At 39.3% G+C, this 20,849-nt stretch overlaps 1 protein-coding gene across 1 annotated transcript; it reads right to left on the reverse strand.

Annotated features, from left to right (window-relative positions):
- Nucleotides 1–996: 996 nt before the first annotated feature.
- VCPIP1 (valosin containing protein interacting protein 1) lies at nucleotides 997–20,553 on the reverse strand. Its single transcript, XM_019548791.1, has 3 exons — nucleotides 17,736–20,553; nucleotides 10,493–10,579; nucleotides 997–6,547 (listed from the first exon to the last, which is right to left on the reverse strand). Exons 1-3 carry the CDS (start codon nucleotides 20,419–20,421, stop codon nucleotides 5,673–5,675), a joined length of 3,648 nt encoding a protein of 1,215 aa, XP_019404336.1. The 5' UTR covers nucleotides 20,422–20,553; the 3' UTR covers nucleotides 997–5,672.
- Nucleotides 20,554–20,849: the final 296 nt, after the last annotated feature.

The raw sequence follows: 20,849 nt of genomic DNA on the forward strand, positions 1-20,849 counted from the left end.
AGATCTGTTTTCCTGACCTCTGATCATGCGCGTGGCTCTCCTCTGGACTCTCTCAAGCTTCTCCACATCCTTTTTGAACTGTGGAGCCCAAAAAAAGCCTTGACAATTTTTGAAAGGCAGAGATAAATTAATACTTATTGAAATATCTATAACAGGTGTGAGGATGAATAGTCCCATTTTCCAGTAGGATTAATTTATTAAAGAGAGGCAAGTTTCCTTTAAGCAGAAATGTGACCAAGTAAAGTAATGACACTAGACATAAGTTTTCTAGAGACTATATGCAACACGCAGGATTTTTTTTGTAGGTGATATCTTTTATTAGGCCAACTGTACAATTGGGGGAACAGAGATGAGCTTTCTAGTACAACTGTTCTCTTCATCAGCAATACCCCATAGCTCATCTAATAAAATAGATCACCCATCTTTTCCCCTTGCACTTTTCCTGGGCCATTATGGTTACAAAATCACCCCAACCCTAAAAACTATATATGTATGCTTTTCACCTCTGCAGTTGCTACTTGTGTGTACAGATAGAATGAACTGTAAAATTATATGTATTGATACTTAGTACAGAGGTTCTCAGCTTTTTTAGACTCAAGTCACCCCCCTCACTAGACTCTAGGCATCCTTCGGAAAATGCCAGCTCTTAGTTTTCACTAGTTCGTTAATTACAGAAAAACAGAGCAATTTTTCTGTTGCAAGAAACTCAAGATGACAACAGGTTAGAGTGCTTTTGATACTATGGATTACTATTTGAAATCTCTGGGTTTATCTTGTGTATCACACTGTCGCACCTAAGAGCACCAACATTTTTTGACACTCCGTGACACCCCTGAAAGGATCTCAGGGCAGCCTAGGGTTGAAAATAACTGGCTTAGCTGCATTGCAACCATTGTTCACAAAATAAATGCCATTTTAAATATTTTAAAAAATAAATAAGCCCAAAGTGTGAGAAAGGAAAGCTAGACAAAAGTTGCACTTCATAAAGTCAAAGCAGATGTTTTAACTTATAGTTTTAATATAGCAATCAAAGAAAATCCCAAATACTGTACAGTGAAGTGCAGTATAGTACACTATATACTGTTATAATACACTATTGTTACATTACAGATAAAAAACAAATATAATTAGTACAGCAATCACAAATAAAACAAACCAAAATGTGCTGCATTACAGCCAGTGCTGTGAAAATGGTACAATTTCTATGCTAATTTATATTTAACTCAACATGTAAAGCACTTACTGTTTAAAAAGATTTGTTTCTAAATATATACACTATTAATGCTAATTTATACATTTTAAATAGCATTCCCTCAAAAAAGTGCACTCTTCCATTGCTTGGCAATAATCCTTATTAACAGTAAAATAAATCAGAAAATAATCAATCATGTTTGAATCTTTTATTGCTCTACCACAGGCATAAGGGCTCAAAGGGAATTCTGCATTAAGATTTTATGCAACATTTTAAAATTTAAAATACTAAACTGATAACATTAAAGAAATCACTTTCTAGTATGTTCTTTAATAGGAGGATCATTTTCATGTCAAAATTGTATTACAAAAGCATGTTGATTCCATAATTAAAAAAATCATTGTGTGCCAAACAAATGTACAGAGAACAGTGACATTTTCTTCAGTCATTCCAATTTGTACAGTTCTCTTGGAGCATAACATTGTAATGCCTGCAGTTGTATCAAATTCGGAATTTTAATATCTGACATTTGAGTGTGTTACAAAAAAAGGAGAATTAGCAAGCAACTCTGCTAATCTTCTGATAGTAATGGTTTCCCCTTGAATTTAAAATTTTCTGAAATATGTTTAAAAAAACAAAACACTTGGCTCTTGAAAATATCCCTTTTGTGTTGTCAGCATGCAACCTTGGGCCATGGTACTTACTTGAAGTTCGCTAGAGTATTCTCTTGGAGGCAATGTCTAAACAAGCTTTATATAATACAGCTGTATCTATACGCCATCCTTACAAAGGGCTGTTTTATGTTCATGTCTGATATGTGGATTTTTTAAAACCACAGAATTTAACCACACAATAAATAAATAAAATAAAGGACTACTTTCAATTTCAAAGATGACTAGAATCTCCATTAAGCTCAGTTTCTTCTTATATATGGTAAAAGACTACTCAATCTTGAAGGGAATCAGAAGTCCAACTGTATGAAAGTTCTGTGATTGTGAAAATAAGGCTGTCTCAAACAATATATTGTCACGGAAACTAACATAGTATTTTAAAGGAAGTTCTATCAATGTTTATTCCACTCAATAATTCCCAGAGCAATCTAACACAATATCAAGTACCTATTACTAGCCAACCTTACTAATTGGCTATCTTCATGACATTGTTAAAAACTTGTATTTGGCTGGAAAGGCAATGGATGACTGTACTCCAACAGGTTTCAGTATGCAAACTGCTATTAATACCAAAGCTTTTGTAGGCTAGGCTCCCTAGCTCTTTGCCAGGTCTCGCATTCAAATGATACGCACTAAACCCCAATGAAGTTTGGGATGCTGTATAATTATTTATCATGAAAAATGAGTAAATAGCTAGTTCTGGCTAGGATGGTAACTGGTAAAGGTGCTTAATAGGGCTGGGAACCATACATACATTTTACCACGTTGACCAGAGCAAGCATCAGTAGGCCTGGTAATGAACAGTAAGTTTAATCTTTACACCATTTGAGGAATACCTACTCATACAGCTTACCACCACTAGTATGTGGTGAAAACATTTCTCTCTTCCTGGCACAGCTCACTTCTAGCATTTTCCTGATCCTATTAGGAAAAGTAGCACAGAGCTGCTTGAAAGATAGAAACTTTTGATTTACCTCAAATTATATTTGTGTCCGTCACATACTGCTAGAGTTCAAGGGAAACATTTGTTCAAAATTCTGCTTCAGTATTCTTTATTATTTATTTGCAGTTACACATTTTCCCAGCAGATGGAAAATAGTTTTATTTAAGACATTAGGAAGCCATCTCACTAAAAACATTGCTGTTGAATGCATGAGAAATTTAACTAAAATAAGAACACTACAAAATGCATGTAGATTTGATAGTTGGCTTGTATAAAACCAGGGGAATTCACAGCCAGCTAGAAAAGCAGTTGTGATTGCTGTTCAAGGATTCTTGAGACCTGATACCATTTAGTTATACTTTCTTCAGATTTAATGAAGGATTCTGAGAGTTATGACCCATCACAAATTACATTTTTTGCTAATGATGTGTCAGAAAAAACAAACAGAAAAATGAGTAGTCTGTACCCACGTCTGTTCATACAGAAGAGGGTAGAATGTCCAAACAAGGGGGCAGAAAAAAGAAAGAAAAAACAATCAAAACTACTTTTCAATTAATAAGGGTGCACACACAAATGTATTTCTGGAATCCCACTGAAATTGCCATAGGCAGCTGACATATATTCCCTCAGAATAATAATGGGGCTTAAGTATTTCAGTGCATTTTGACATCTGAAACTCTCACATGCCCTCTGTACACTGTTTTTCTAGGGAAGATTTCTCTCTTCTTATGGACAAGAATTCAGTGTATTTAAGCAGCTCTCCATTATCACAGCTACTATGACTAAAATGCAAAACCACCCAGGTGCCTCCTGTCATTCAGCCCCTACTTATTTAAAGTGATTTCTCTGAATATACTACTGCTAACTAAGTACTAGTCCATTCTTCTAACACCTCTCACCATAACGGAAAGTGTAAGCTTCTGCTTCACATTCTACACATAAAAACTAGCTTTCAAAACAGCTAGGCTGCAGCACAGAGACCAAAACAATTTTTGTCAGAAGTTAAGGGCAGGCTTCCAACCTCTGCATGTGCACTCTATTTCCCACTGGGTGAGCGCTGCCAATTAATCAGTTCACACAAGAGGTCAATTTTAGTGTGCCAAGCTTACTTCTTACATTGCAGTTCTCAAACAAATTGCTAATTCATAAATTAGCAAGCAGATACCTTAAATTTGTATTTATTCAAGTAAAGGTGATTTTATAATTTACCTGTAAACAGTGCACTGACTTGTTAATAAGTATTTAATCCCTGTGTATAAAAAGGTAGCCAATGAAAGCTGTTTTACTGTACTAATACACTTTGACAGTATTGGGGCTATTAAATTAAGTGACTTATTTCAGTTATTTTCCACTATAAAAAATAAATCCTCCCATTATTGGGACATTTAATAATAGCAACACAAAATGTGTGTATCTGATTATAAATGTAAAAAGTGAGATTTTTTTTTCTGATTACAAACGTCTTTTTTAATACAAACTTAGTATTTGTGGAACTGGTAAAAACTCATGTGTGCACAAAGGCTTCAACATCTAAATGCTCTAAGTTCCTTTCAGGCTGCATTAACATCTTTCACTCATTCAACTTTAGGTTAATATCAGAAGAAACAATTACACACTTAAAATAGGAATATGAAAGTAGGAAGCAGAGTGCACCATCAAAATGAACATTCTGTCTTCATGGTGTATGCATAATGACTGCTTCTTAGAACTAGCACTGGAAAACTGATGAATACGCTATTTAAATGGATGCCAGCTTCGTCACAAACTGCAAAATTTGCATCACAAACTGAAGTGAAGCCAGTAGAAAGGGTAGTCTTCGTGGGCACTGAAAGAGTACCTATTCCCCATTTCCATGAACTTGAAAAATATCCATGAAGTTCAAATATCACTAGACACTTCAGAACAATGCAACCTATTCAAAAGCTGTTTCCTTCTTATAAATTGTTTCTTCATCCTCTTACCACCTTTTACCAATACTAATAATCAACATCTTTAAGAAAGAAATTGGTTTGGTATTGATCTGTTGTAGCTTCTTAAAGCACTTACAAACCTCTCTGTGGTATGAAAAAGTTGCCTGTCACCTCATCAGCTCAAGATTTTGGGGAAAATAAAAACACGCTATTACAAAACAGAGCCGTGAAATATGTGCCTTCGCTCAGACAAACTGCCCAACGCTTCATTATCTTCATTTTACACTAAGTAGCCTTATTTTCCCCACTAACCTTGCTTAAATTGACAGTATTCAGAAATTAGAGAGCTTAATGCAATTATACTTATTCCAGGATTTCTGACAAGCACATACAGCTATATGAATACAAGGTTTTTAAATCTGAGAGAATGCCAGTATCACACAATTAAAATGTTGTTTATAATACCTTACAAATTTTAGCATACAATTTATTTCAGTTGCTCTTTGAAATTTATGTCCATCTGTTTAAGCTACAATTTTGAACTGAATTAGATATCTGGGTAATATTAACATTGTCAAATTTCTGTTTTTGTCCCATTCTAGCCTTCTCAGTAATTTTAAATTAGCATAGTAAGAACCTCACATGGGCTTATATTTTAAGACTTTCATGGAATTAAAATTACAAAGAACTTTCAATAACCCACATCTACAGCAGATATTCATCTCAGTGCATTTCCTAATAACTAATTTACAGGTAACTGAGAGCCAGCCTGGGCAGCAGTATGGTATATTAAAAGCTATTGCCAATCACACACTTGCTATCATGCACTGAATAAAGATGATATAATCTTTGAAACATACATACAAGATTTAATGACTAATCACTGTACGTGGCCCAGCCAATAAAACATTACATTTGAACAGTAATCTCTTCTATCCTCATTAGCTTTTAAGCTATCAAGAATGATCCATTGGTTCAGTCATATTAGTGATTTCTGCATCTTGACTATCCATTTCCTCAGGCTCCTCAACAGAATTTCCCTTTTGTGCTTTAGACCTTGTGGGAAAAGTTGCTCCCACAGAATGCACTGTGTTACCATCAGTTGTTTCTGTATTCAAATGTTCAGTGCCACCTGTTACAGAAAAGGATGTAGGCAAACCAGCCTGGAAACTCCCAGTTTTAGCAGATGAACTCACTGCCTCTACTTTTCTTTGTGACAGATCAACTGAGTCTGACTGCTCTGCATTCTGATCCCGCAAGTGTCTGTCCATTGAAGCCTGAATAGAAGAGACCATTTCCTGCAACTTTTTTCGCTGTGCCTCAATTAAGGTAGGGTCAAGCTGTCTGCTGTCTCTCATAGTCACTACTCCAGGAGCTATTCGGATAAGCTCACTGTTACCAGAAGAAGCTGTGAATACAGAAGACTCTGTTTTAGTAGAACTAGGACTGAAGTCTGTTTCTGTGCTATGCTTTCTTAAAAGTGGTGTTTCCCTGGCTCTTTGATCAAGTTGTTGGCTACTAGATGCAGTTCCTAGAGAGTGACCCTTGCCTTGAAATGCAGTTATGTTATGTAGCTGGTCAGACTTCTTTTTCACTACTCCGCCGCTACCTAATTTCAAAAGTCCATGTGAAGGACTCGCTTCCCTGCTTCTTGAGGTAGCCTCTGCTCTTACTTGACTTAAGGCCTCTTTAACCAAGTCTTCAACATCAGGACCGATTGGAAAGTGACCTGCAGCATCCACACACAGCTCTAATCTATCTTCTGCAGCATTGTACACAAAGTTTTTACCAGGCAGATGTGGAAAAGTACAGTGCTTGCCATCAGCCAGACCTGTGAAGAAATTGTGGGGAAAATAGGGGGTGGGGGGAAGAAAGAGGGGGGATTTAATAAGATGGTGTCTTCTGAAAACAGATCTACAATATACAGTCAAGTCTAAAATATTTGTTACTGTATTAGAAAGTTTTAAAAGGACTACTGAGAAATCAGGCAATTTATGCAGATACTCCATATAATAATAACCTACAAGTTAGGACTTTATTATGTTTTGTGTTTATGTATTACAAGCACATATCACTGCATACAATTGTAATGCAACACAAGTTTACTTCACATAAAAGTTGAAAACTAAAGTGCATACTTCCAATATTTAAATCTTCTACAAAGCTCTGGTAATAACTAATCAATAGCAGCAGATAACAGATTTCAAGGCAAGGAGTTTTGTTTTTTTTTTTAAATGCTTTAATTTTAATTCTAAATTTTAAGAAACTGGATCTGATCTGATAGGGTAACATGTATTGTCATGCAGCACAAAAATACAAGACTGACTCCCAGATCATCTAAAGGCGGTGCTCCTTCTGTAGAAACCTCTGAAGTTGTTCAAGAGGAACGGGTACCGTTTTTAAAAGTAACTACATGACATAATGCAAATCATTTCTGCATTTGTAAATGCAACTTAAATATGTTGACTGCTGTATTAATTAAGTACTGTATCTTTTTTTCTATAAGCTCTTAACATGGATTTCTGTCTTCATCTATTATATGGGACTACATGCATTGCCAGTACTAAAATAAGACTGAACAAGTCTTTATGAACAAAATGGTTACCACAGTATGGAGGTGAAAAAAGTATACATATAAAGGGAGAATCCTCAAGTTTCAGAAGACTTGACTTTGGGGTGCCAAGAATTATGCAGAATCAAAACACAAAATACTTTTGGTTTTATAGCATTTTTTAGGAGAATGATTTTTCCTCAACTGTGCTAGTGTCTGTCTAGAGGAAAAACAACTTAGGTTGGAACAGTCAGTTTTATGAAAGCATCTATGGAATGCTTAAGCTGTTCTGGGTTCATATTTACATACACAATTCAAAACAGCTGAGTTGGTGTAGCCTAAAAACATGCAAGTTTTCAATACAAAATGGCAGGAAACCAAAAGGGTAGCATTTGGGCATGCTCATATTACCCAATTGGGGCACTGCACCAAGCTGCACCATACTGAGATATGCCATGGCCACTCTGCATACACAGTCTCTAGAACTAGAAGCAGTGATGCTCCCTTAGTGCAATGCCAAAATACATATCAGTAATTTCTGCTGACAAGGAGAGGCAGAATGGGGTGATAAGGATCTCAGTGTATGCTGAAATTTAAAACTCCACCCCGAATCACGCTAAAGTAGCTAAACTACTACAGTTCAGGTGGTGGGAGGCATTTAGTAGGAAACAACGTATCTGAGTATGGCACTACCAGGGGTTGTAATCAGGCATTACAGACTAGGGCTGTGCGAAACAGCACCTACTAAACTCAGGATGTTCCCCAGTCTTCTCAAAGTGAATTCTACCCAAACGCACTTTAGATTATTCATCTAAAGTTGAGTTTGACCCATAAATATTATGAGTAGCGGGATGAAAAGACTACTTCAGAGATCAATCTGGGAAGTTTGGAGCTGTTACAGCATAGGAACTCAAGCACTTGTCTGTAGCCAGAAGTTGAAGCACCAGAGATGGCCTTAAGACTTCCCATAACAAACTAATATAGTCTCTTAAAATGTGGCCCAACAGCTTCAAAGGCCTCAGGAAATGTTATTCTATCTATTATGACAGTAGTACTGTAAAAATATTTGTACACACAACAATACAGCCACATTTAAACAAAAATATTACCCCCTCAACCTTCTTTTTGTGTTCTGTTGGCATTAGTGACTTCCTGGCCAAGCATCTCCTGTCAGTTATGACCAGCTGGGTTAAGAGCACTTGATTTTGATTTAGGTCCTCAACTCCAGCTGGACATTAACTTATCACAAAATGTCCTCTTCATCAGATGATGTTTAAACAAATTCACTTGCTATACACAACATACCAGTTTTCATAGTATGAACATACATAATGAAGGAAAGCCATAAAGAAACAAAACTGTCATAAGATACTTGCATTTCAGTTACTATCATCAAGGCTTGGAATTTAGTAAATCATTTAAATGAACTTTGGAGTTCTCTAGAGGAGCATGGGCTACAGATACAGTCAATATTAAGTCATGCTCATGTGGTACTGGACAGTCTTGAAAAAAAAAATCCAACATTTTTCTATACATGATGTTAAAAGATGTATTTGACATGAAACAATACAGCAGATTCCAGCCAGATTAAAAGATTCTGGTTAAGATTGATAAGTCTCTAAAAAGAAAATCACATAAGAAGAAAGTAGCAGCATGTAGATGAAGATGAAGTCAAAAAAGCTAAATTGTACTGAAAGTACAAAGACTTGAGCAGAAAAAAGCCCCAAGCTAGAGTTTAAATGAGGGAACTTAAAGAGAATTGGGCAGAATTAACTTTTCAAAAGCAACCAGTATTTCATTTCTAAAAAACTGATTATAAAATCTATGTGAAGAACAATTCTGTATTATTTGCTGGCTTCGATTATTTCAGCTCATGTTGAATTACTAGTGTGGATAGAAAATTCAAGAACATCCATTCCATATCTGGAAATGAATTCAAAATATTGGATATGTGTTTGAAAACATGAAGAAAAATAAGACTTTGAAAACCTCTACACATTGACAGATTCTGCAAGTCACCTTTTCTAAGGTAGTGGTTTTCAACTTGTGGTCCACAGACCCCCTGGGGGTCCACAGACTATGACTAAGGGGGTCTACAAAAGATGACTATGATCAGTCAAAAGTATGTGAATACCTACACGTACAAAGGGGTCCACACCTCCATTCAAAATTCCCAAAGGGGTCCATAAATGAAAAAAAGGGTTGAAAACCACTGTTCTAAGGAAATGGTTATATTGACAAGGGAAAGAGGGTGGGTACAATAGAGATAGGATGCGACTTTGGTAGAAACACAATAGTAACTGTAGCTCTTACCATTATCACCACAGAATAAGTAGACAAGCAGTTTAGTAAAACTGCATGAGAAAGTATGCTCCTTAACAGGAGAGGTTCCATTTTCCTACACTTTAGAAATATGCAGTTCAAAGACAGTGTGTGATCTCTCCTGTAATCCAAGACTGGTTGCAGGATGGGGATTCTCATTCTATGGAATTTTCTTCCTTGAATACAACACTGAGCCACTTGCAACTGTTTCCCCTCCAAAAGATTTCAGAATCCTCCCAGCTGCTATGACACATAACAAAAAAGTTTCTTGCAGAAATTCTGAAGGATCCTTTCCATACATCTTAGAGTTGTTAAGCAAAACTGATTCAGAAGACTTGAGAGAATGGGAGTCAGCTTGTAACCATGCAGACAACTGTCAAGGGTGTTTTGGGTAAATCACAACCTGTGCACTGTGAGCCACTACTATATAAAATTATTAAATGGTATTTCAAGAAACAGAAGCAATCATGAAAACAAGTGACCCATCAATTTACTTAAACGCGACAGTGGCTCCCATGTTGAAGTGAAGTGAATATATAAAGTATGGAAGCATTTTTTTCAAATAGCATATTTTTTCAAAATCTTGGTTCTAGAGTTTCTTATACATGAAGTTGCATGTATTTTAATCTTTAATCAATATTACTCATTATGTTAACTGTTTAAAATATTTTTTCTTAGGAGTACTTTCTACCTAGCTTTCACCTTCCCATTCTATACTGATTTTTTTCCCCATTTTAATTTTTTCCACTGTGGGGCACAAAAGCTAGGGTGACATTACATAATTGTTATAGTTACAAAATACAAGGTCTTGAACACACTAAATTGGGATGTTTGTGATTTATACAGCCAAATATCAGAGAGTTAAGACTGAATCCACAAATAAAAAGTTAGGGAAGACTGTACCTGTAGTTTTCTTCATTATGCTATAGAACACCCCACCCTCCTGGAATAAGTGAGGAAGGCCCTTTGCATAAGACCAAACATCTTCTCCTGTAAAATAAAAAAGTACAAATAAGAAGTCACATTGAATGGTACAAGTTAAAATTTCCATAAGTGCTCATATGATTTAACAGTTTAAGTTCCACTTTCAAAAGTAACTGACATACTTTAAAGCTTAAGTCTTACTGAAAATTGGCAGCACTTCAAACTACAAGTTACAGAGGACATTTACAAAAATGGTACCAGTCAAGAATCAATTGAGAATTCAGAACAAAGAACACAAACAAAAAGAGATTGCTAGTTCTGGTATTCCAGCTACTCCATTAGCATGGGAACCCCTAACTTTATCCCTTGATTTCAATGCCTCAAAGGATGGTGACAAAGTGTGGCACATTTCAGTACTTTGGAGAGAAGAAACACAAATTAAGGGGTTCAGGGGAATCCTTAAAAAACTAAAGTTCTGAACCTTATGTGCCTGTGGTTTAAGAAGGCTTCTGGCAATTGGCATCTCTCCTTCAATATGTTGCAAATGGAAAACCTGAGAAACACAAACCACTTACCTGCCTCATAAGACTGTGGAGTGATATAATGAGCAAAGTATTATTCATAAAAGGAAAACTTAACATTGTTGGTACTAATCACAGCTTAAGTTCTGGAGCAGAACTGAAACCCAGTCTTCTGTTCCAGAGATGATCCTGACTGAACATCTGATATGTTACAGCCTAATTCATCTTGTTCACTTGTTACTGAACACTCCAGTGAAGTGCACAGGGCTTTTGAGGAAAAAATGCTGCACAAATTCCCTTATGCATATCTTCCAAATCTACTCCTCTGCCTTCTAATTTTTATTCTTCATCTCTTTCACAACTTTTCAACTGAAGCATTCTCTTAAATAAAAGATATCAAAGGGAATGAAACATTAACTGACTGTATTTACTTTTTAGGGAGACAGTTTGCATAAACTGTACTTTTTCATTTACTCTGTATAAATAGCAAAATTAAAGTAAGGTAAACTAGACGACTGCACACACAATGACTTCTGTAGTATGGAATATGTGGCACATACCATGTGCTCCTCACATTTCTGCAGCACACTCCCCAGAAGTTCTGCATACGACTCTCCCATCCTTTTTTAAAAAACAAACTCTCCCCCAACACCCCTGAAATAGGGTCTCTGTGTATATGTTCATATCAATCTCTCCCCTACCTCCCTCTCATCCCTATTCCCTTCCACGCAAGGGACTCCGTGTGCTCTCATGCAATCTCTCTGACATGTGTCCCCTCCTCCTCTCTCCATCGACTGTCCCAATTTTCCCCTTCATCAGACTCTGCACATTTCTGTTCCCAGGGCTCTTTGGGCCTCCACATCATACTTCTGCCCTTATACAAAGTCTCCCAGGTCCCAGCATACTATTCTTGATTAGGAGAGAAGTCATTTAGGCTGCCATTTTTATATTAAAAGATGTTAATGACCCCAAGGAGGAGTTAGTTTTCTTCTTTTTTCTTGATCTCAGACACTAAAAGAAATGACTGATGCTTAAGTGCAAGCTAACCAGTTACCAGGGGCTATGTCTGCACCAATACCCATTGCCTCTCAGAAACGGAAAGAGAAAAACAACTACTTGAAAGGTCTTAAGTATGGATTTTTAGAGGAAAATAAGGGGTTTAGGTATCAAATTCACATTTTGTGGATGTCTCCTTACCTTTATTGCCAGCAGCACCATACATTTTTGCAACAGAAAAATTTTAAACCTACGTATAATTTGTGCAACAGAAACACAACATACAGTATCACACCTTATTGATCAAGTGACACAGGGGACTTCTGAACCCCAGTGTCTCCCTGCCTGGGGCTGGCAGATAAGATGCCTGTCTGGGTTTGGGTAGTATCCAAAACCCCAGACCTAGGAGTTTGGAAAGGAGAATATTTGCCCACTGGTAGGGCCACACAGACTTGACAAGCGAGTTCTGCCCAGTCCAATTTTGGAACTTGACTATTGGGCTTTGCCCAATTGAATTTGGAACTGATTTGGCCTTGATAAAGATATTACACACACACACACACACACACACACACACATTTGGTTTCACTTTTGCTTCTCACTAGCTATACTCAGTTTCATTTCTCAGTTGTTATGCATTACCAATATTTTTGCTTTTCAGAGTGCTCCCAGGAAGTGTTTACACCATGACCTTGCTAATTAAAATGCCCTTCTGACAATTCTACTCATGTTAAATTTAACAACATTTTTATTTTAAAAGCTGTCTAGATTGCATGCGAGAAATTCAATTGCAAGGGATATCAACAGTGACTTGGAATCAATAGCTTATTTAGTACATCTTGCACATGTACAATAAGTGTTTAATCACAGCAAGACAGGGCTTGAAAATCTACCCGGCAGATCAAACGCAAAAAAACAATTTTACCAAACACGATAAAATATACTATTACTACCATACCCCCTGCAGATTAAATGACAAGTAGTTGCATGATAGTGAGTAAACAATTAAATACTAATCAACTTTGTTAAATTTGAAGAAAAGTAAGCCTTCCACTACCTTTTGGTGAACAGCAAAAAATAGACACTTTAATCAAAGAGCTCCATAAGACCACGTGGTATTTTTTGAGTAAATAACTGATAAAACCTCCTATTTGCCAGATGCTGTTTGACCAATATGTTCCCCTATAACTCCGCTTGCTTCTTTATACTTTTCCTTTCCTGTATTCTTGCTTTTTCATACTTTCTTTTATCCAATGAAGAATGGCATATTTTAGTATCTGCTTCACTATAGCATCTTCCTTCCCTACATTTTACCCTTTTTGCATTTCATAAATTTCTCTCCAGACACATTTCATGTTTCTTCTTAAATGTATCGCATTAGCCCTTTGCCATATACACTCTTGCCAACCCTGCTCACTTATACAGTTTGTGGACCTGTCCAGGCACCCAACAGACAGGACTGAATATGAGAGTTACCGACTAGTATCAGCAGCAGGAGATCACTGTCCAGATGCAATGTCCAAGTGACAAGGCATTCATTCTTCTCCTCTTCCCCAAGATGATGGAAATTAAGAAAATACTACAAGTCCAACAAGAATCAAACCCCCAGGGCACACTCCTTTTAACCTCCAATTCCCACTGACTACTAAAGGGGGCTTCTCAGTTTCACTCTTCAACCACCAACCAACAAAGGCACATCTGCAGGACCGTATGAAATCCTTAATACTATTCTACCTCTCTTCGCTCAGTTTTCTGCTATTCTCCTGCACCAGGAGAGGATATTTTGGGATCCTCTTCCCCACTTAGCAGCATTTTGCTACTGCTCATTGCATTCTTGGTGTAGTTTACCTGGTTGTCAGATTCACCGTTGCCCACAGTATTCTGAAGAAATAATGAAATACAGCTTTGGCTGAAATGCAATGTGGAAAAGCTATTGCCAACAACAATGCAGGCACTGGTACTGTCTGAAGACAGACAGAACTGCATAATATAACGCTCTGTTCATCTGAAAGATTCCTTCCCTGCCTCCAGCCAAAACGGCAATTTTAATTAACAGATATGGGAGAAGTAGATGGCATTTGCCCAGGAATGTTTGCCCCAAGCAAGTGGATTTTTCTAACTCTGCACTAGAAGAGCATCCTATTAGTTTATGTAACACTCAAGAGCTACAAATGAGAAAATTAAGGACAGCATAAGGGGGTTCACAAGGCAGAAGTATCAACAGTTGGAAGAAGTACAAATTATTTGTGATATTTTGATAGAAAATCCATCAGTTTAGCAGACAGCAGAGGAAAATATATACCTCTGTCTTATGACACTATTAATCAATAATTCTAGTGGCTTCATAACGCTGCATCCATGTCAACTATTGGTAAATTTCATTTAGGATCTACAAATCTGTCAATTGCTGCTAGGCTTCTTAATGCTAGGAATAAGTTACATTTAATAAAATGAAAGGACAAAATTTGGCAAATTATGCAACTGGATTTAGAAATTCCCTAAGGACCTGACATTTAAAAAAGATGATGCTCTTAGTAATTGGGTGGAGTGCACTGTTCCCACAGGAGGCTTCAGCACAGTAACTTCAGATTTGGCAACATAATGGACTATGCATTTCAGGTAATTAAGTAAATATACTTGCTGTCTTTCAATAATATGGAGACAACCCAACCTATCCCGATGACAGCCCAAGCCACTCAGTTTGTCATCAGGAAAGACAGTAGACAGTAACAGCTCCTGGGCTTTTAGTTTAGTCCTGTTTAACAAGCAGAAAGTATACTGAACTAAAACTGTTTTAACTAATGCAAACCCTTGCATCAAACACATTTATTAGCTTAAAAGCTGGCTGTGCTGGTTTAGCTTGAGCCTAAAAAATAAAATCAGTGTAAACCAATCTAAATATGCTTAAATCTGGCCTGTAAATGTTCATAAGGGGTTCTGCATTTGTTTAAAAAGACACTTTTAGTTAATTGGCTTAAACATGTCTGAAAGAAAAGAAAATAGTTTCCTTGTGTGCTTCTAAATTTTGAGCTAAGCAAATTTTGCCAGCTCTAGACAGGTCAAAGATAGCACATCTGAAAAGAAAATAATCAAAAACATCTAAGCTTTTAAGGCTTGGCTGAAAACATTTAGAAGTTACAGAACACAGCACAGATGGTTAGGAGTGAAACTGGTAAGATCTTTAGGAAGCCTTTTGATCTAGAGCAGTGGGGGTAAGTGTGTGACATTAGCTCTGTACCCTCCCCAACTGCCACTACAATTATCTTCCTCTCCCTATCCAGCTGCTCTGCTTTCTGCTCCTTGCCCTGTGTTCCCTCTGCCTGACCTGCTCCTCTCCTTTTTGCTCCCTGCCTTTTTTGCTGCTCTTCTTTCTGCTCCCAGCCCTATCTGCCCTTGTACTATTTACTCCCTCCCCAGTCTGATGCATTCCACACACAGGGCCTATCAGTGCTCCTTGTAATGGTCAAGCTGCAGGTTGGTCACCCCCTGATCTTGGGTATGAACACTTGTACATTTGGAACACTTTCAAAAAGGCAGCAGCTGTTTCGTTTGCTACTGCCCCTTTGAAAATGCTCCAAATGTACTTGTGTCCATAACCCTAAAAACACTCATACCAGAAAAGAAAGGAAGCTGTACTGATAATACCTTACATGAAAAAGACTACACATCAGAAAAAATCTCTTTATTTAATAGCTAGCTTGACCAGCACTAGATTCTCCAACATTAGCTTTCCTTCTAGGCATGAAAAGGTTAAACTGGTCAAGGGAGACTTCATACTTTAACACTATTCTTGGTCCAGTGTGTAGGAAAACTATGCAGTTTGCACAGCTTTTTGTCTCTTATGGACTGAACTTATCATTATGAAGGAGTCCCAATCTCTCCCATAGGAAAAAAAAGTCACTTTTCCTGTGAGAAATTAAAACAAGTTATTGTATAAAACTGTTGCAGTCTTCACTGTCTCACCATGTAATTAATGGAACTAAACAGTTGCAATAATCAGTAGTAAGAAGCAAATTATCAGCACATATTTCTTCAGAAGGAGTTTCCTTATAGAAAAACATAATTTTGATCAGAAGAATGACTATATCAAAATGGCATCTTACTCAATAGCTCTGTGTAATCTGTTATAGCTGCCTGGTGTTGTGCCAGAAATGAGCGTGTGTTACCATTTATTCCTATTAGGACTGCAGAGCTGATAGAGCCACAGGAGAGTGACCTGGAATTTATTTTAGAATATGCATCAAAATGATTAACCAAGTTCCAAAAGCAGACTCCTTAACTGGTAATGTGAGTCCAAGAACAACTCCATTTCAAACCTCAGGCTGAGTTTGCAATTTATAACTATTTTATTGTGAACAAAGCAAGTTTAATATACAGAAATCACAGGGGTACAAACTTGGAACTCTGAAATGCCTTTTTCTTAAAGCAAACACTGTGCTCTCAAGAGTTTTCCTGACTACTTTGGAGCTCCATTTTTAAGCAAAGCAGCTCAGACTAGTCCAAAATGGGTTTTTCAGATTGCAGCTTATAAACTAAGCTAACAACCTTGCTGACAACTAAGTTCACAAGCAATCTGAACATTGATTTTCTCCAAGTCTGACTTTCCAACTAATAAATTATGAACTTCTGACACATCACACACTGATTATGCAATTGTTTTGTTTTTAAATATTGCACACTTTAGCCATACAAATTCCCTCAGGCAAAGAAGACTTACTCCTACAAAAGACTCTAAATAGTACTATTCTGCCAGCTTATATATTACACTGAATGGTCTACTTCCTGGCAGTAAGTGACAGGAACTGTTGTGCTGAGTAATGCAAAGCCATTTTAGTTTAGCACACTGGTACCTGCTGGAAAGGAAAAAAAGAATAAAACCACTAGTGCTAAAAACAGTGTCTTTTATCAGTCAGCAGAGTAAGTTTAGACACCAAGAGGCAAGTGGAGCACTAAGAAAGGTCTAAGTCAGCACAGGCAAAGTATGAAAAATATAAACTGAAAATGGCAAAGAAGTAAGCTCAGAAGAGTCCCTTCTTATGTATAGTTTATTTTTTAACTGTTTTCTCCATCCTCTCAATAGATTTAGGACTTGAATATATTCAGCTTTTTACTTTGGTACTGATAGCTTCTTCCCTCCTTGAATTAAATTAACTACTGTGCATTCCCCTCACAGTGCTCCTCACCAGGCCTAGTCCACTCACAAAGACACACAAGCTGAGATAAAGGTGCAGTACTGATTTGGCTAAACTAGTGCATCCCAGTGTGTGAACATGCCTTAAAACTATATCCCTGTGAACATAAAAATAAAAAAATTAAACCACTTCCAAACTTCCAGTTAAGCAGATACTCTATTTTCTCCTCATCCTGTTACCTTGGCATATATCACTGCATTCTCTGAAACCTGTGGAAAGGAAGAAGGTACATTTTGTGCCCATATCAAATCTTAGGGTTAGATAAGGGAGGAAAAAAATATTAGCTCAAAGTACTGATTTCTGATGTTACAAACTATGGACAGCATTTGAGCGTGCCAAAAGGATTTAGAGAAAATGAGGTGCTTTCTACATTGAAAAAACATAGAAGCTGTTACATGCATGTTATCTATTCTTACTAATGTCCTGATTTCAGGCATACAAAACCATACATTTCTACTTTTGTAAAATTCATGTTGCCTATTCAATAGAAACATCATTTATACTTAGTCTTACCCATTAATGTTGCGAGAAGACACAAAGAGTACATCTCTTTATCAACTTGCTCTTGCAGCTCCTTGGAAGATATTTTACTAGTTACTGCAACATCTTCATGTTTCACAGCATGGGTAGTGTGTGCAGAAGAAGACTGGCTACCATCTTCCTTACCTTTCACAACCTCTACAGTTATTCTATCACCATGTTGCAAAGAAACAGGTTCATTTTCCATACCTTCCTTGGGTGGCATAAGCTCTTTAGGTGGAAAGCCATAGCGAATACATTGCAAATATGGAGGAATATTAAATTCTCTGGCTATACTTTCCTGCAGTTCCAAAAATGTGATTGTGGACTTCAGTGTAAGCATGGACTGTCGGCCATCGTTTGTTGTTATCCGAATCTTCTTTTCTTTTATAGAAGTTGGAGAATAAGGAGCCTTTGTAGGCGTAGCAGGAGCAGATGATGGTCCATCACGAACAGCACTGGGGGAAGTAGTCCTAGGCTGCCCCTTTTGTTCATGTTTCAATTTTTCAGTTTTCCGCTTCTGCATTACAGAAGCTTGGTCTGCAATGTTCTGTTGAATAGTTCTTTCAGTTTTGCTCATATTTAACTCTTCCTTGTGCAAGGTTTTTGTCTTCTGTCCAGTAAGAATAATTTTGGTTGGAAGTTGTGACTCTAAGTCTTGACTTGGCTGTACATCATCTGCTCTTTGAGCGTGGGCACCATCGATATTTACAGGAGTATAATCATCAGGGTTCTTTTTGGCAGTCTGATGCAATATTGTATTGACAACTTTCTGAACAAGAATCTCACTACCAAATTCACCAGGGAAGTGTTTGGTAACAAGTTTCATTGCAACATCATATACATTGCTGTTCAGAGATGCATCACTTTCATACTGGAACCAATAGACTGTCTCTCTCACTACTCTTCCACCCCACTCTAGAGTAATAGGAAAAGCTTCAGGGAGATTGTCATACTCTTTACCTTCCCAATAATGCTTGAATCCACAACCACATTTGCCACCAGTGGATCTAGTATTAGTTCTGTCTCCATCCAAATATACAACAGACCCATCTTCTCTGACACGACGTACCAAGGTACCGTGACACCAGTTGCAAGCAGGCAAACTACTCAAACTGTAGTCTGGTATAAGAACATCTTTTGCAGGGTTATAAGAGCATACCACACTGTTCAAGGGAAAACTATAATTTTTATCAGGCCTCAACTGGCCGTGTGTACTTTTTGCCAAGTTATACAGTTTCCCTCCTGGAGCCAGCCACTCTGGAGGAACATGAAGATCTGAAAGGGCACCACAAATTAGACATTTATGAAGGCGGTTGTCCATCACTGCTTTCTTGGCAGCTGTAGTGACTTCTTCAGGCTGAACTCCAATTACACCAGTCCTTCTGTAGAAATACTGATGTACATCAGCGACTAAGCTTGGATGAATACCATGCTTGCGCATAAACACTTCCTCCATTGCAGCCACAAGCCTCATCAGGTATTTATCTTGCAAACTTCTATCTCCTCCAATCACACAACCACCATCCTCCTCCAGTTTGATGTACTTTTTTATGAGATCCTGAGGAACTCCCCAAGCTTTAGGAAGTAATTTCCTTGGCAGTTTAGGTAAAGCAGCACCTTTAATTCCCACCAGAGGAATATAGTGGTTACGACCAGAACTACTCCATGCGATACAAATAGGTTTGTTCAACATGCCATCCTTTCCCATGCACTTCTCAAGCGGTATCAACCCTGGGAGAAAGGTGGCTGAGTAATCTCCGGAGCTTCGCATGCCGCTCAAGGAATCCAGCAGAACGATGGGCCGGTGAAGCACGTTGGCCAAACCGAAGATGTGAATGTTGCGCAGGCCCATCGGCACACCTTCGGGTGGAACAAACAGAGGGTCGCACTCATTGATGATGTCCTCCCACTCCACCGCATCGATGAAGTCATGAAAGAGGGCCTTGTAGTGGCTCAAGTTCTCCTTGAAGTGCTTCTTCAGGTTCTCCCGTAGCGCGTGCCAGAACAGCTCCCGGCCCACCAGCGCCCTCGATACAGCATGGACCAGGCAATGCCCATCGCCATCCACATGCACGGGGATGAGGCACTCCTGGTTGTTGTTGGCCTTCTTGATGTCCTCCAGTGTGTCATGCAGGTAGAGGAGGCTGCCTGAACGGTCCCTGCCATAGCCAATGGTGTCAACACGCTCGGGCTCAATGAGGAAGGCACGGTCGCCCAGCAGGGAGCAGTCGAAGATGTCCCCCTGGTTCATCTCTGTCAGGAGCTTGGCCTTGCCCGTCTGCTTGTCCATGCCGTAGCGGGCCAGGATGGGGGCCAGCAGCTTGCAGTGGTAGTTGGACAGGCCCATGACTTTGGCCATCTCGGTGCTCTTGCGGGGGGGCCCGGCGCCGCTGACGCCCAGCAGCGCGTTCCGCAGCAGGTTGTGCAGCACCAGGTCCGGGTCCGTCACCTCCTCCACGCCCAGCAGCTGCCGCTGCTCGTGGCGCTGACCGCAGTCCGTGCACTCGATGCTGCCGCCGCCCAGCGGCCCGTGGGCCGGGAAGAACAGCCGCGCCTGGCATTTGGGGTCCGGGCAGGTGCCCGAGAAGATGCGCCGGTCCCGCTTCTTGGAGCCCGGCGGCGGCGCCTGCTGCTGAGGAGACGGCGGCGGCGGCGGCGGCTGCTGCGGCTGGGACATCGTTCCCCTCCCTTCGCTCCTCCGCCCGGCTCCAGCCGGCTCCTGGCAGAGCCCACCCCCCGGGCCGCGCGCCCCAGCCCTCGCCCGACAACAAACGCGGAAGCCCCTAGCACCGCCGCTTACTGCCTCCTCACTGCCTTGGCAGTTGCCCGCAACGCAACGGCCTCCCCACTTCCACGCGAACGGCGCAGGCGCGGCACCGCGCAGCTGCCGGGGCTTGTAGTTCCCGCCGCCTAAACACCCGGCCTCTGGGAATACGCGGCAGGGGCCTTCCCAGAACTACGCGTCCCATCATGCAGCGCGGCGCGCAGAGAGGCGGAGGGGAGGGGACGTGGGCGGGTTTGTCTCGCAGTGGTGCTTGGGGAATGTAGTGTAGTGCGTTGCCCTCAGGGCGGGCAGTAAAGGGAAGTGTTGGGCCGGAGAGTCGA

This window comes from Crocodylus porosus, unplaced genomic scaffold, assembly GCF_001723895.1.
Source record: "Crocodylus porosus isolate Cpor-Errol unplaced genomic scaffold, CroPor_comp1, whole genome shotgun sequence".
Taxonomy (NCBI): Eukaryota; Metazoa; Chordata; order Crocodylia; family Crocodylidae; genus Crocodylus; species Crocodylus porosus.

Bases quoted from the DNA above. Each gene is read 5' to 3' on its own strand.
- VCPIP1 (XM_019548791.1), bottom strand. From the start codon at position 20,421: ATGTCCCAGCCGCAGCAGCCGCCGCCGCCGCCGCCGTCTCCTCAGCAG. The intron at 10,580-17,735 runs GTAAGACTAAGT...TTTATTTTACAG, and splicing joins TCTTCTCGCAACATTAATGG to GAGAAGATGTTTGGTCTTAT. The intron at 6,548-10,492 runs GTACAGTCTTCC...ATTTCTTCACAG, and splicing joins CATAATGAAGAAAACTACAG to GTCTGGCTGATGGCAAGCAC.